Below are 16068 nucleotides of genomic sequence, written 5' to 3' on the forward strand. Positions count from 1 at the left end.
CCCTGACTGTCGGCGGCTGGGGAAATCCCTATGTGGGCGATAGGGGAAGCCCGGGCTTCCTCACTGCCTTCTACCGACTTGCGGTGCACGTGCAAAGGGGAACCCTGCTCACCGGCATCCGAAGCCGGCGAGGATTCTCACTTCGAGCACAGGCTCCATTGCAAAAACCGTTACAAGAAAAAAGATAAGTGCCGTTTAGCAATTAAAATCAATTTACCTCAATTGAAGGTTTCCCTTCAGACCGGCACTGCCTCAGGACTTTTTTTTTTGCAATGAAACTAACTTACAAGTGAACAGACCCCATTGGTTCTCAAAGCTATATGCCTTGCTGGTATCGGTGGCAAGGCTTACAGCTAAGGCACCTCTACGGTAAACATTTGGGAGAGGAATATGACCCGTCAAGTGTGGCACCCCCAAGGTTGGACGGACCCCTGAAAGAGTCCTCCAAGCTCAATCCGGCACCACAAATGGAGACAAGAAGGGCAATTTAGACAAAATCCAACAGCCCTACAGTAAACCAGGGAAGACTGCACAGGCTTATCACCTCCACCTGCTGGAGACTGAGCACAGATTGTAGTTGGGACTGCACAGCCAAAAGTTTGTGTCTCAGTCTCCACCTTCTGGTCATGGTGAGCTATTACCCATCAGTTTCTGTGCTGGTCTGGAGAGACGATAAAGAATAATGAGCAGCTTGAAAAGTATAGTTTGAATGCTGCCTTATGCTGTTGTTGAAAGTTATTTCGTGAGACTTTTTCTCCACCACATTTTCTTGCAAATACTGTTCTCCACAGGATTATTTGTTACTATCTTAATCAGTCTCCCACACACAGTAATTCCACACTCTGCCCACTCGAGTCTGTTTCTCAGACTCCAACAGCGACCATAGTACAATAGGATAATGTATTTTCACTTTAATGAGATCTAACTTTCTTCTCCCCATCAAGCTGACACCAACTCAGTGTTGTGTGCTTTTTAAATAATGAGGCTCCTTCCTCTTTTCTTCAGTATTTTGGTTTCCGGCCTTTATATGCGTTATAGCCATGCAGTTCCACTTCTCACCCAAACTGGTAGGTGGAAAAAGGTCTAATTTATTTTATTCATGAGTTTAACTTTACTTACCTTTCTCTAATTATTTTCAAACAATCAAGTGCGGTTGCTTGTTCGGTTTCAGCCACCCTCCACTTTTACCTTTCTTCCTTTGGCCTTGTGCTCATTATTTATTTATTTTAAATATGATAAAAAGTGCAAAATCTCAGCCTGGTTCCCTTATACTGCTCCTTTATGAGTGCCCCTGTTCTGGTGAAGCATTTGGCCGAGAATATTTTCTATAACCCTTTTGGACAGTGCCATTTCTATCTCTTACAGAACCATCATTTTGTGCTCCTCGAACCCAGGTTTCTCGATCCCATCAAAATTCTCTAAAAGTTCTGACACTATGATGGCTCTGGCTATCCATTATCTTGCCTGCAATTGGAAGGATAATTCTAATCTCAATTTTTACAAATGGTGGAATCACTCGTGTATAATTAGGAAATATGAAGAAATTAGTTTCAGTATGAAATGGACTCAGCTAGATGACTTAGGAACTTACTATAAAACTCTAGACTCTGTAACTTTTTTCTGTTCTAGATTCGTGTTTTAATTCTTTATTATTAATTTTTGAGTTATAATATGTTTTTCCCTTTATTTTGGATGATTGCATGGCTACATAGTATATTTTGTATTGCATTAGATATAATATTATATATGTTGGCTTCTGTTATATATGTATAAGATGTATGTTTATGAAAATGCTAATAAAATTTTATTTTAAAAAAAAAGTACAAGGATGGAGCTAATGGAAGATATTCCTTGCATTGAAGCAAATGGTAAAAGTCTCCAGGTCAGTGATGTAGCAGAAAAATCCCCATGCCTCCCCCCACCTGGTACTTTTTGGTCCTAACTTTAAAGTAATCTATAATAGTACAAGAGGATGTAAGCTGTTTGTTGCGTGAATCCCACCCCAGGCATTAGTTTAGGGCCATACTGGAGAAGCCAGGGAGGAATATAGCCTGTCTTCACCAGCATCAGAATCAGACTCGTGGGTATCTGAGTGGGGGAGGGAGGGAGCACAGAGAGAGTGAGTGTGTGTGTGTGTGCTGTGAACAGGGAGGGACTGAGGGGAAAGATATGGTGGTTCGAGAGAGAACACAAGTGTTGGGCTGTGTGTGGGCTGAGGCTGTGATGGGAAACGTGTTCAGGGAAGACTGGGAGAGGTGACAAAGCAGAAATAAGAGGAGTTCACGGGCTCTTCTGGTAAAACTCTACCATATGTCAGCTAATTTGTATTTAAATTTATGACAAAGAAAAAGCAATGTAGTTTGTGTTTCAGTTCTGCTAAATTGCACAGACAAAAGGAAACACAACATGAGACCTGATGAAGGAAACGCGAGTCTCAAGAGACAATTGAGCAATATATTAAGTTAATTCAGTAAAAAGGTCCATTTTCATTTGGTTCAGGAAAAGTAAACATTTTAAATAAAATATTCAAACAAAAGTTCAAGGAACTGAAAAATAAGTAGCACTAACAGGCAGAGCATTTTCATAAGATGAATTTCTATAAAGGAAAGTACTTACTGCCTTCCCAGGTACAATATAAAAGATTCAGGGCTCCTTCCACTCTCTTCCAGTGCTGCAAATGGAAGAAGGCATAGGCCACTGCCTCACTGTCCCCACGCTTCAGGATGTGCTCTGGCGGAAGGATCAAACTTTTCATTTCTAGTAAATACTGCACAAAGAAGATGGGAATTAAAAAGAAGAGAAAATTAAGAAACATATACAGTAGAATCTCAGTTAACCGGGTCTAGGTTACCTGGAACTCTCACCCAGCCGGCAGTCCTGAGCCACAAACCCCGATGAACTACAAGCAGCAGTAATCCTGAGCCATGAACCCCACCCAAAATACCAGCGCAGCAGCATCCTGAGCTGCAAATCCCCCCTCCCTCCCTCAAGCCCCCAAGCAGCTGAGAGTTGAACCCCCCATCCGCCCCCAAAGCACCAGCGCGGCAGCGGTCATGAGCCATAAAGCTCTCCTCCCGTCCTCAAGCTCCTTAGTGGCAGAAGCAGGCGGCAATCCAGAGCCAAGAATCCCATCGCTCCCTCCCTCTCTCCCTTCCTTACCCGAAGCGCAGCCTGTCGGAAGGAGGCAGAGCTCAGAACAGGCTGCTCACGGCCAACCCCGGCAGGACCTTCCTACTGATGCATCACCTCCGACGCATCAGAAGAAAGGCCTTGCCAGGGCTGGCCGCGAGCAGCCTGTTTTGAGACTGCCTCCTGCTGACTGGCTACGTTTCGGGTAAGGAAGGGAGAGAAGGAGGGAGCAAAGAGGTTCGAAGCTCAGGACACCGCCTGCTTCTGCCACTTTGGGGCTTGAGGGAGGGTTTTACGGCCCAGGACCACTGCCATGCTGGTGCTTCGGGGCGGGAGGGGGGGAGTGGAAATTGAGACTGTGTTAGACAAGGTTTTTAACACACTCTCAATTAACCAGAAAAGCAGTTATCCAGTATCCACCAATCCCTGTGGGTGCCAGATAGCTGAGATTCTACTATATAAGGGGTACATTTCTAACTGTTTCATACAATCACGGTGTATAGCTATGAAAAGTTTACAGTCAGATCCAATTTAAAACCTCTGAAACCATTAACTTGCCCAAGCAGCTGGGATAAGTATGCTGGGAAGAGCTGGATTTAACGTATTTCGGCTTTCAACATGCACAAGAACTCCATCCACGCAGGCAATATATAGTTTGGAAAGACTTCAATGAGCACCTCCCAAAAAACCTCCTCTAAATTAACTAATTATTATCAGATCCTACATAAAATGAAATGTTGAACAGAAAGCAAAAGCAGAGAAATGGTACATGAGTGCCATATTCCCACTAGCAGCTCCATTACCACCACTACGGAGTGAAACAGATTCCCATCAGGAGAGATCTAGGCCTTTTCTCCATCTGGTTAGGACAGGAAAGGGTGAAGACACATCTAAAGCAAGATAAGGGAAAAATCTTTTGATTTTACTTACTAATTTTCTTTCCTCAAGTCCTATTAGGCCAGTCCAGAATGAAGAAATGAGTTATACCCCCCATCCAGCAGACGGAGAAGGAAAATAAAGACTTGTAAGACCTGCCCTATATAAAGGTACTATGCAGCCATTTATGTTTTGATATCTCCAATAAAGCACATGGAGGAAAACATCTCAAACACTCGTCTTAAAAGTTAAAAAAGGTAGGAGGGGACCTAGGGTGCAAACATAATAGAACCACTTATCCGAGAGACCCCCCCCAAAACAGCCACTCTCCTTTTACAAACATGCGCACAAGCTCTCTTAAACAAACAAACAAAAACCCGAAGGCAGCACTCTGGACTGATCCAGTTGGATAGATCAAAATTTTCATCTCCTAGACCAGGGGTAGACAATTCCGGTCCTCGAGAGCCGGAGCCGGGTCAGGTTTTCAGGATATCCACAATAAATATGCATGAGATAGATTTGCATCTCAAGGAGGCAGTCATGCAAATCCATCTCATACATACTCATTGTGGTTATCCTGGAAACCTGACCTGGCTCTCGAGGACCGGAACTGCCTACCCCTGTGACCTAGACCAATCCAGAAGTGGGACGTTAACAAAGCACACCTTCTGAACTGCTCTGCCTCCCACTCCAGAGGCTAACACATCCCATCTATAGTGCTTAGAGAAGGAATCTTAATGAAGACTAAGTGACAGCCCTATAAATCTCTTCAAGAGATATCATAGAAAGCACCTCCACCTACGAAGTTGCCAGGCATCTATACCAGCGGTCTCAAACTCAAACCCTTTACAGGGCCACATTTCAGATTTGTAGGTACTTAGAGGGCTGTAGAAAAAATATTTAAGGGTCCTTTTAGTAAAGCGTGCAATAAATGCTAACGCATCCATATTCATGGTTTCCCTATTTGCGAATTCGATTATTCACGATTTTTTTTTTCTTCTATTTGCAGGCTGCCCGATCCTCCGTGGACCTTACCTGGTGATCTAGCGGTGACGCAAGGCAGGAGCGATCTTTCTATGCGCCTGCCCCGTGCACAGCCGTCATCAAAATGGCTGCCGTGAGTTCCCGTTGTAGTCTCGAGACTCATGGCAGCCATTTTGATGACGGCTGTGCACGGGGCAGGAGCATAGGAAGTTCGCTCCTGCCCTGCGTTACCGCTAGACCACCAGGTAAGATCCGGGGATGCAGGAAGGAGGCGGGTCAGAGCCGGCCCAAAAACTTATTCGCGATTTGTCCCTATTCGCGGGACGGCTCTGCACCTAAACCCCGCGAATACGGAGGGAGAGCTGTACAGTGCTGCCAACGTAAGCGCACAGTGGCAAGTTCATGAACTTAATTGTCAGACCTCGCATGTGATAAGTAAGTAAAATGAAATTTAAAAAATTAGGGGAAGGATCTGGACTCCTCCAGGTATCACCTGAGAAAGGAGCTGGCTCTGCAGTGCCCTGGATGTCCTCAAACCAACCTGGCTCAACTGAGTGACTAGTTCTCCAACTGGGCTTGTCGCCATCTGATGGACACGGAATACCGAAGAGCAAATAGTTGAATGCCCTATATAGCGCAGGACTCAAGTTTTTGCCCTCTTGTCTCCATCAGCTGGCTGAGAGGCATAACCCACTCATTTCTTCTGGACTGACTGGGAGAACAAAAGGGAATATTTTATGTTCGGGAATGGCAAGGGGGCCTGCCTAAATTGCTCCCCAATCAGCTGTGATGTTTCCCATTACAAAGGAAAGATCCTTCTTTTCTTGTACTCTTTAGAACAGTAGCATCGCAAAATGGTTCATTCTTATGATTTAACTCAATAAAACAGAAGATAAACATACCCCCCCATCACTACAACTCTCATTTACAAGGCTAAAATCTAAAACACTTTTTTGCCAATAATCATTAGGTGTCAGAAATTGGAATTTATTTTCCCCCTTAAATAAATCTAACCTCCCCCCCCAAAAAAAAACAACCCTTCCCAAACCGTTCCTCAAAAAGTCCTCCAACCTTCTCTGCGGTAAAGTTCAGAAACATCCCCCTCTCCCACCCCAAATCCTACCTGTAACATTGACTTCAGAATATATTACAATAATATGTCCCATTCAATACCCTCTCTAATCTGTTTTTTTTTTTATTTCACTTTTTTTTTTTTTTTAATTCTTTATTCATTTTCAAATCAAAAAAACAAGTGCACAAAAATACACCATACAATTAATTCCAATATAGCACTATAACATCTAACACATAAAATCTAATAGTGTAATAACCCCACCCACCCACCCTTCATCACATTTTCAACTAAAATAAAATATACACGTTATATACCATAATATAACATATCTTGCAAAATTATCCCCCAACTCCACCCTCCCCCTCGAGTGTGCTAAATACAGTTAAGAAAGAAAAGAAAAGGAAAAGAAAAGAACTGATGACTATTCATCGCAATACTTTGCCAATGGCCCCCATATCTTTACAAAGTCTCTTTTTGTATCGCTATTGCTCTTTCCATCTTATAAATATGGCATAATGAATACCACCAAAATGTGTGATTAAGATTCTTGTAATTTTTCCAATTATTGTAATATGTTGAATGGCAACCCCTGTCGTGACTAATAAAAGTTTGTTATTATGACGATATTTGACTTTTCTTCCTCATAGCCATTCCGAATAAAACAGTATCATAGGAAAGCGCAATATTGTTTTCCAACAAAGAGTTTACTTGAGACCAGATTTAGGATGTTCCATTTCACTTTTAGTTTAGCGCGTGCTCTGCTTCCTTCCTGCCTCCCAAAGCACAGGAACAAAACCATTTGCAGGTTTTATTTTAGCAGATGTCACAATCTGCGAGATTATTTATTAATTCAGTTTAGGGACTTAACTTTTCCCATTCAGATTCTTCAAGGAATGCAGCCGAGGCTATGCCCCGAGTCTAGTAAAGACACATTTGCTGCCTGGCTGAGTTCTAAGCTCAGTACTTAAAGCCTGCACACTGAAGGATAATATGCTCACTAATCCTTTTTAATCTTCCCTTGCGGTATTCGATTAGCTCTTTTTTAAAACACAGCAGAGATCACCCACACATGAATCCGCTGTGGGAAAATGGTCTCCAATATCTGACCTCTGAGATGACTTCAGCTATTCGGCAGCTGAAAATGAGAGTTTAGACCAGCAGGGAAGAAGGACCTTCCTTACAGGTGAATTAGGAACGGCTCAGTTAAGAACCTGCATGGACTTTGACAGTGAAAGTACCTCTGTGAACGGAGGACCTTAAAGTTGGTTGCTTAATCATCATGTATATGGCTCAAAATATTGCTTTTGTTCATAATTTACCCACTCGCTCGCTGAAGACAGCAAAGGAATACACGGCCCAAGATGTGTTTTACTTTGATTCAAAATCCTTGGATTTTCACTGTCAAATCATGTCAGCACAAGGACACAAAAATCAGTAAAACGCAGAATCTTGAGCGCACTACAGCACAGGAACCAAGGGCAAACAAGGTCATTTCAATAGGTAAGCCGAGATTACTGGCATTCCTGGTCTATCTCATGCACATAAAATTCATTTCCAGAAAAAAAAACCAAAACCAAAAAAAACACAACCCACAGAGTGAAGAAAACACTCTCTGTAGCCCTTTCAGGACCAAGGGACATATTTGTCCCATAACTTTAAAATCCTATAAATTTTGATTGGGATAGTCTACAGTTCTAAATTTGATATGTACGGATTCCATATGATACTACCTTTATGTAAACAAACTGGTTCCGACATTCATTCATTAGCGTCGTTGCTAGATTGACGAGAAGATTCACTTGCCACACTGTCCATAAGCCAGAAGTGTGATTTTTTTAAATAAAAATAATGATATTTCACAAAAAAAATCAATTTTTTGGCATCTGCAAGCCCTTTTTACCATAAAAATGTCGTCAAAACCACAAAAATTGGCCTACGATCCTTATGGTCCTGAAAGGGTTAAAAACATTCAAAGGACATTTCCAATTAGTTTTTCTGGAATTAGTTGGATAAATTTTGATGACTGAAATTTCAACCTCTGCTAAGCAGATACATTTTGTCCAGAGAACCTGTTGCCCAGATATAATTTATCTGGCAAAGGCAGCACTGCCGGTGGTTTTCCTCTGGCTAGCCAAAAGCAACGTGTAGCTCCAGGAAGCTCAGGCTGAAGCAGGCATTTGCCAAACCACATCCCAGGTCAGGCCTCCTAATAAAGATTACTCTTCACACCGATTCCTGCTTTCTCTTTGTGTCGTGTCCTCAGATTAATTGGACAACTCTGTCTGGTCAACTTTAGATTGGATATTCAGCTAACATCAGCACAAATTTAACCAAAGTTATGCAGTTAGCTCTACAAGGACATGGCTGGCTACATACGAGCTTCAATGATTTGAAAAGCAATTTCTTCCTACACAGCGGTAAACGCATAACTAAAACCTCGAACTGCCCAGTGCTTCTCCAACTTACAAGCCTACTTTGTATGCAATGTTCATGTAACGCAGAATAGAAATTTCTCAGCAGCGGAGCCCTCAAGAATAAGCAAATATTCAGCCAGCCGGGGAGGGAGGGGGGGTCAACATCTTAATGAACAATGAGCTCTCCTTGAAACTGGAGCACAGAGGTCTCCTTTAAAGGTATCAAATAATAACAGTCATTTTGCAATCTTCTTAACCCCACCCAAAGCCAAGAGCTAAACAAAATCTGTCTGCAACATATGACATTCAGATGCCCTGCTTTTGATCGGTCATGCAGGAAGGCAGAAATTCTTCCCAGCAAATAGCAATTGACACTTGACAGGCAGGAAGGGTGCCCGACAGACAAACAGACTAGAGAGTTGCACGGGGACAGAAATCCCACCTATCCCCGTCAGGATCCTCTCCGTCCCCACCCATCCCCGCCAGGATCCTCTCCATCCCCACCCGTCCCCGCCAGGATCCTCTCCATCCCCACCCATCCCCGTAAGGAATTGCCTCCATCCCCGCCCGTCCCCATAAAAAGCAACAATTACTTCTGACAGGATCATCAATTCCACAGTTTCTTTTGTGTTTGCGCTGCTGTTTTCCTTGTGGAATCTCTTTGGTGGAACCCTTTTTTTTGTTTTCTGTTTAGGTAATTAACTTATAAACCCCCCCCTTTTACTAAGGCTGACGTGTCCATTATATTATATGGGCGAACCCTGCTTCCAAAGCCTTCCATCCCCGTGGGAGTCCCGTTGGCTAGAGGGGGATCCCCGTGGGAGTCCTGTGGGCCAGAGGGGGTCCCCATGGGAGTCCTATGGGTTAGGGGGGATTCCTGCAGGACCCGTGGGATTCCCACGATCCCCGTTCCCGTGCAGACCTCTAAAACAGACCACGTTCTGTTATTGTCTTGCTTGAGGCTGCTCAATCTCAAAGAATATGAAAGGTAACTCACCAGTCCTCCAAATTTTTTTGGGGGGGACTCTGAGCTGGACTGGGGTAGCAACACATTCCTCCCCCATGTGTTTATGTTTATTCAAATTTGATATACCGCTGAATCTTACTCAGAGTTCTCAGCGGTTCACATAAACCCTAAGGGCTTCTTTTACTAAGGTGCGCTAGTGTTTTTAGTGCATGCACGAAATTACCGTGCGCTAAGCCGCGCGGTACGCTTCAAGAACGCCGCCAGCTCAATGCTGGCGTTAAGGTCTAACGCACGCGGCAATTTAGCGCGCGCTATTCCACGCATTAAGGCCCCAACACACCTTAGCAAACGGAGCCCTAAATATGTGAGTTAAGGAAAGCACATAGAAAAGAAAAAAAATAAAATAATACAACAAATTCCAAATTAAAAATTTTACATATACATTTGCTGGCGAGGATGCCAAAGCCCTGCCAGCCCCCCAAAAAAATGCAGTGCCTGAGCTGCTCCCCGTCTCTTGGTGCTGTTTCTGTAATGCAGACGTCATCAATGTGCCTCCAGCCGCCAAATCCAGGACTCCCTCCGCAGGGGAGAGAAGTTCCAGCATTGGAGGCAGACAGCGGACGTCTGCGTTAATTAAGCAACACAGGGAGGCAGGGCACAGCTCGAGTACTGCCAGGTTTTGGCGTCCCTGGCAGCTGTCTGACGGGGTGCCACAGGTTTGGGGAAGGCACCCCTCCCCATGGCTACACCACCGCAACCCACCAATATTTTATTAGAGCAATCTTGGAAGCCAGCATTAATATTTCACAAAGAAATGTTCATATTTTCTTGGTTTGTTTGGTGTTAGAATGGAATTTCAAATCTGTAGCTAGTGGTTGGGCTGGCATAAACAGCACTGATGTTTTTTTCACAAGAAAATTCAATTTTGCATAAAATCTAATCTAATCTAATCCTTAGGTTTATATACCGCATCATCTTCACGTTCGTAGAGCTCGACGCGGTTTACAGTAGGAGAAATAGGAAGGAACTACAACAGAGGGTTAGAGGTAGAAGTGTGAAGAAAATTTAGAGGACTTGGGATGATTTCCTTTTTGCATAAAATTTCCACATTTCCAATGTTGCATTAAATGGTTCCTTTTTACCCCCCCCCCCAATTAAACACTATATATAAATGCATATTTTATTGCATGATGTCACTCTATTTTCTCAAATCATCTTTACACAGATCAATCTAACCAAGCGCAAGAAATTTGTGTTTTCAGGCAACGTCAAGAAGTTTGCTCTAGTGCATGTCATCAAGTGAGATCAGGAGATGGAAAACCAGGAAATTGGCCTGCAGATAGAAACAATTTTACCAGATTCTTTATAACCACATGCTTAAGCACTTCACCTTCAAGCAAAAATGTTGCATACTTGAAACCTACAGATCTTGCAAATGCCCTTGAGAAAATCCAGTAATTCTACTCCTACAGATGGCATTCAGGTCTACAGTACTTTTAGATCATTATTCATCCCACATAATCACGAGAAACTCAGACACAATCAATATTAACCGAATATCTACAAGGGCAACTCAGAGCATAAAGATTTATTTGATCTTGCTCCTATGCACCTCTAATAGGTTCCAGCTTCACCAGACTGCAAGGCCGTGCCTCTGTGTCCAACCTTTTTAAAGTGAAACAAGAAAAAAGCCAGGATTTCTACCACTCCCTCAGTTAAACAAATCCACTCTGGCAATTTAGTCCCAGAGTAACATGCCTTTGACTAATCTGTACAAAAATTAGCTTGAGAAACAGAACACACACAGTTTCTGTTTTGACGAAACAGGATGCTCAGGGAAGAGAATCTGGCACTCACTGTGATGTTTGATTCATAGACATTCATAAGGATTTGTGCAGGACAACTGGGGGAGGGAGTGAAAGGCCAACACATTTTGAGTTCTGACAGGTCAAAAATCAGTATAGCATGAGTTGGCAAAATATATTCTTCAACAGGCAGGAGGGGCCAGCACAGATGCTCATTAAATGCCATCTGCTCTACTCACCGACCTAATGACACCTGAAGACATATTGGTCTTTCTTTTTGGCTGTAGAAGCCCTTACAACTGACTATATTTACACCTCCTAGAGCAGGGGTGTCAAAGTTCCTCCTCGAGGGCCGCAATCCAGTCAGGCTTTTAGGATTTCCCCAATGAATATGCAAGAGATCTATTTGCATGCACTGCTTTCATTGTATGCTAATAGATCTCATGCATATTCATTGGGGAAATCCTGAAAACCCAACTGGATTGCGGCCCTCGCGGGGGGACTTTGACACCCCTGTCTTAGAGGCTTGCATAAGTCCAGGCAAGGATCCTACCGTTTCAAATGGGAGCCATTTTAACCCTTCTAAAAAAAATAAAAATTGAACAAAATGTTGATGCTTGTGGACCAGCTAAGGAAAGAATCCGCCAGAAAGCCTTGAACATGCGCAGATGCTCAAGGCCCAGCCCAGGCAAAAGGCGGGATCTTTCCTTAACTGGCACCGGCACGCAGCAGATGGGGTAAGGAGCTTGTTTGGGTGGGTGGGCGGGAGGATGCCGCTTCCAGCAAAGGGGTGCGATGCCAGTTCTTGGGGGGCGTTCGCGGGGGTGTGATGCCGGTTCGAACGTGGCAGGGGGGTGCTCATTTATCGGGACAGTGCTCATTTTGCGAGTTAAGGTTTGCGGGAATGTTTTGCTCGTCTTGCAAAACACTCGCAAACCGCATTACTCGCAAACCGAGGTTTGACTTTATATCCCCTGGAAAACACAAAAGGCTATGCAAAACACTATTTTGATAAATGCTGATTTCCTGCCCTGTGGTGTGGGTTAAATACGCAAAACACAATAGATTGTAGAAGGCAGAAAAATAAAAAATGTTAAAAACCATCAGTAAATGAGAAAGGGACTTGAATGCCAACTTTTTGCACTTATACAACCACACTCAAAGCGATTTACATAGATGCACGTACTTATTTTGTAACCGAGACAGATCAGGTGAGTTGTCCTGAGATTTAATCCCATAGAGGCAGCAGCTGTACCACACAGAAAAGCACCTTTTTTTGAAATTTTTACCTTTGGAACGTGAGGATTGAATTCCACAGCCCTGTGAATGGCCTCCACAGCATTCATTTCAGCCGGACTCAGCCCTCGCTTTGAGGCTGTTTCTGGGGAGAACCTACCAATAAAAACAAATTAATAGAACTGAAGCATGCCGTAGATATGTGCAAAAAGCACTCAAAAGAAGGAATGTTAACAGTAGTTGATATGTATATGTATAATCCTTCACTAAATAATATACAATCACTGTCAAAAATCACATGAACCACAGGGTCCATATCGATCTGGTATCTGAGAAGTCATTTGGATGGATGAAAAAGTAGAGCTTACTATTCTAAGTGATATATAGGCAGTCCCCGGGTTAAGAACGAGTTCCATTTTTTTAAATCTTTTTTTTTTTTTTAATCATTCTTAAGTTGAATTTGTATGTAACTCAGAAACCTGTACAGTACACGGTCTATAAAAACAAACATTAAAGAATCAGTCCTCAAAATAAAGTACTGTAGTTTAAATAGAAAAAAAAAGATAAGAGGTTTACACTTACTTCGTTCTTCATCCATCCTGTTCCCTCTCCACCACCACATCCATCATTTCTCCCTCTTATTTCTCTCTTCCCCATGCATCTGTACCTCACGCCTCTTCCACGTCGAATATTTCTCTCTCCCTCCCTATGCCCAACAATTCACCTCTTTCTTCATTTCTCCGTGTACACATTCTCTCTTTCCCTCTCAGACACCCATGCCAAACAACTCTCCCTTTCTATTCTCTTCCCACCTCAGCATCTCTTTCCCTCACTCCCATCCTATGTCCCAAGTTCATGCTCCCCTCCTTCTTTCCATTCTGTGTCCCAAGTTCATGCTCCCTCCCTCCATTCCATCCTTTGTCCAAAGTTTGTGCTCCCTCCCTTCTTTCTGTGTCCCAACGTGACCCTGTTCTCCTTTCCTGTGCCAACATGCCCCCCTCTTCCTCCCTTCCATGTCCCAATGCGACTCTCGTCGTCCTTCCCTCCCTGTTCTGCATCCTAAATTCATGCCTCCCTTCCTCTCTCCTGTGGGTGTCTACCTTCTCTGGCCGTTTCCCTCCTTCCAGCTACACTTCTCTTCGTAAAGCCACATCCGTGGTTCCGACGTCAGAGGGAAGGCTTCCAGGTCAGCCACAGGATGAGACTGACATCTTAAGTTGCTATGGATCAAGGAATTATAGCGCCAGTACAGTAGTATCTTTTACGTATAACTTAGCTGTTACTACCACAGGTTTCCTTGTAAAGACACAATAGGATGCCCATGAGGAGAAATAACCCCTTTATGAACTATGTATGAGCAAAGTAGAAGGGACAGAGATGAGCAGAGCACTGGGGTGGGGAGGGAGAAATGAGAGAGGAAAGACAATGAGGAGCCACAGAGCGACTACACTTGTAGGTCAGTACAAGGAGTTTGAACTGTAAGGAGTCAATAAAGTGGCTTGAGGAGAGAGCTAGTGTAGCATAGCAACATTGGTGGAATATAATAAAGCGTGCAGTAGATTTCTGAACTGATTGAAGGGGGCGAAAGATGGTTTATTGGAAGGTGGTGATGAAGAACTTAGGAGGGCACTCGGAAAGAAAGGATCAGATATTGGCAATGTTGTAGAGCAATGGTTCCCAACCCTCTCCTGGAGGACCACCAGGCCAGTTGGGTTTTCAGGATAGCCCTAATGAATATGCATGAGAGAGATCTGCATATAACGGAGGTGCCAGGCATGCAAATCTGCTCTATGCATATTCATTAATGCTATCCTGAAAACCCGACTGGCCTGGTGGTCCTCCAGAACAGGGTTGGGAACCACTAGAGAATGGAACGACAGGTTTTAGTGGTCTGCTGGATTTGTGAAGAAAAGGTAAGAGATGAATCAAAGATTGCCCCAAGGTTGTGAGTCGACAGAAATAGAGAACAGGGGAGGCACGTTTAAGGGAAAGGTAAGGGGCTCGGTCTTGGCCATGTTTAATTTTAGATAGTGGTGAGACATCCAGGTAGTGATATCAGACAGGCAGGCTGAGACCCGGGCCTGAGCGTCTGTCGAGATTTCAGGTGTAGAGAGAGAGAGAGAGAGAAAGATCTGTGAGTCATCGGCATAGAGGTGATACTGAAAGCCATAGGAGATTAGGGTACCAAGGGAAAAAATGTGGATGGAAAAAAGAAGTACTCATTAATTTATTTGAAAGGAAGCGGAGACATGATAGAGACTTTTAAAATACTAAAAGGATTTGACAAAATAGAGCAAGAAACATCGTTATTCACATTGTCAAATGTGACTCGGACAAGAGGTCATGGACTGAAACTGAGGGACACCAGTCCCAGGACAAATATTAGGAAGTTCTGTTTCACACAACGAGTGGTGGACGCTTGGAACGCTCTCCCTGAGGAGGTCGTGATGGAGACCAGCATTCTGGGATTCAAGAGCAAGTTGGATGCACACCTTCTTGCAAATCACATTGGGGAATACAAGTAAACAAGGTTTCTCAGCAGGGAACACCTGGCTTGGCCTCCGCGGGTGCGGGTCGCCGGACTGGATGGACCTAGAGTCTGATCCGGCGAAGCCATTTCTTTTGTTCTATGTTCTTATGTTTACTAACCTGTCTGAAACGGCTCTTGCTTTCAGCAGTGCTGCTGTATAACATATTGCGGCCGATTTTGGAAGACTAATATCTGCAACACAAAATACAATGACAACAGCGTTGGATTCTAAGTGACATCTGCTACACCTCCTTTTAGGGTCATGACAGGTTTCAGTTCTTCCTTTTTTGGGGGAAGGCCGTACGCCTATGAAGAGACAATGTCCACTCTAGGGGCCTCCTGCCACCAATGCTTAGGTATTTTCCTTGCATTGACCCAATATTTGAATTTTTTCAAAGATGGCAAAATATGTGAAACTGAGGTCACAAAGATCTTCCTCTTCTTGAGCTGGAACCCTGAAGAAGGGGCCTATGTGATCTCAAAAGCTTACATATAACACTGTATTTGGCTAAATCTGAAGTTCTCTGCCTGCAAGGAATCCAGTTTTCTCCAGGATCTAACTGGTCACCAGCTCAATGAACCGCAGAATGGCAGATTAAAGCATTTATCTGCTTTCTATCCTATAACCAGCAAGAAATTTCCAGATGTTCTCCAAATGGGTTAATTTTGTGCATAGCATGACAGGAATGCAAATGACTTTTACATTAGGAAGCAAATTTTCAAAAATGTATTAAATGTCTCCATTGCTAGTAATATGATTGAAAATGGTCATAGAATACTGAATAGGTGGTATTATAAATTATTTATAAGCAATTCAGAATATAAGTCAGGAACTATATACAGTGCTGTGGGGCTATAATGTACTTGAAGGGACCTGGCAAAACAGTCCGTTATATCCAGAGTTCCCGTTTTAAATCTAATGTTATAGAATGATGCTTCGTAGCAGACTTCTCAGCCATTTTGAAAACTATTAATGGCCTGGTGATGAACAGCCACTTAGACCAATCAGTGGATATCACCGGCACGCCACGCGCCTTGTAGGCGGAGCCTGC

General features: G+C 43.5%; 1 protein-coding gene across 4 annotated transcripts in view; it reads right to left on the minus strand.

Moving 5' to 3' along the window:
• The window catches only part of ST7L (suppression of tumorigenicity 7 like), an 83602-nt gene that overhangs the window by 22643 nt on the left and 44891 nt on the right, over positions 1-16068 (minus strand). For all 4 annotated transcript variants that reach the window (XM_033917537.1, XM_033917538.1, XM_033917536.1 and 1 more), the window contains exons 10-12: positions 15136-15208; positions 12540-12642; positions 2617-2767 (exon numbers count right to left, since the gene is read on the minus strand). In XM_033917537.1, coding sequence (XP_033773428.1) covers positions 2617-2767; positions 12540-12642; positions 15136-15208 — 327 coding nt within the window. The remainder of the gene's footprint in view (positions 1-2616; positions 2768-12539; positions 12643-15135; positions 15209-16068) is intronic.

Source organism: Geotrypetes seraphini, chromosome 13 (genome assembly GCF_902459505.1).
Source record: "Geotrypetes seraphini chromosome 13, aGeoSer1.1, whole genome shotgun sequence".
Classification (NCBI taxonomy): domain Eukaryota; kingdom Metazoa; phylum Chordata; class Amphibia; order Gymnophiona; family Dermophiidae; genus Geotrypetes; species Geotrypetes seraphini.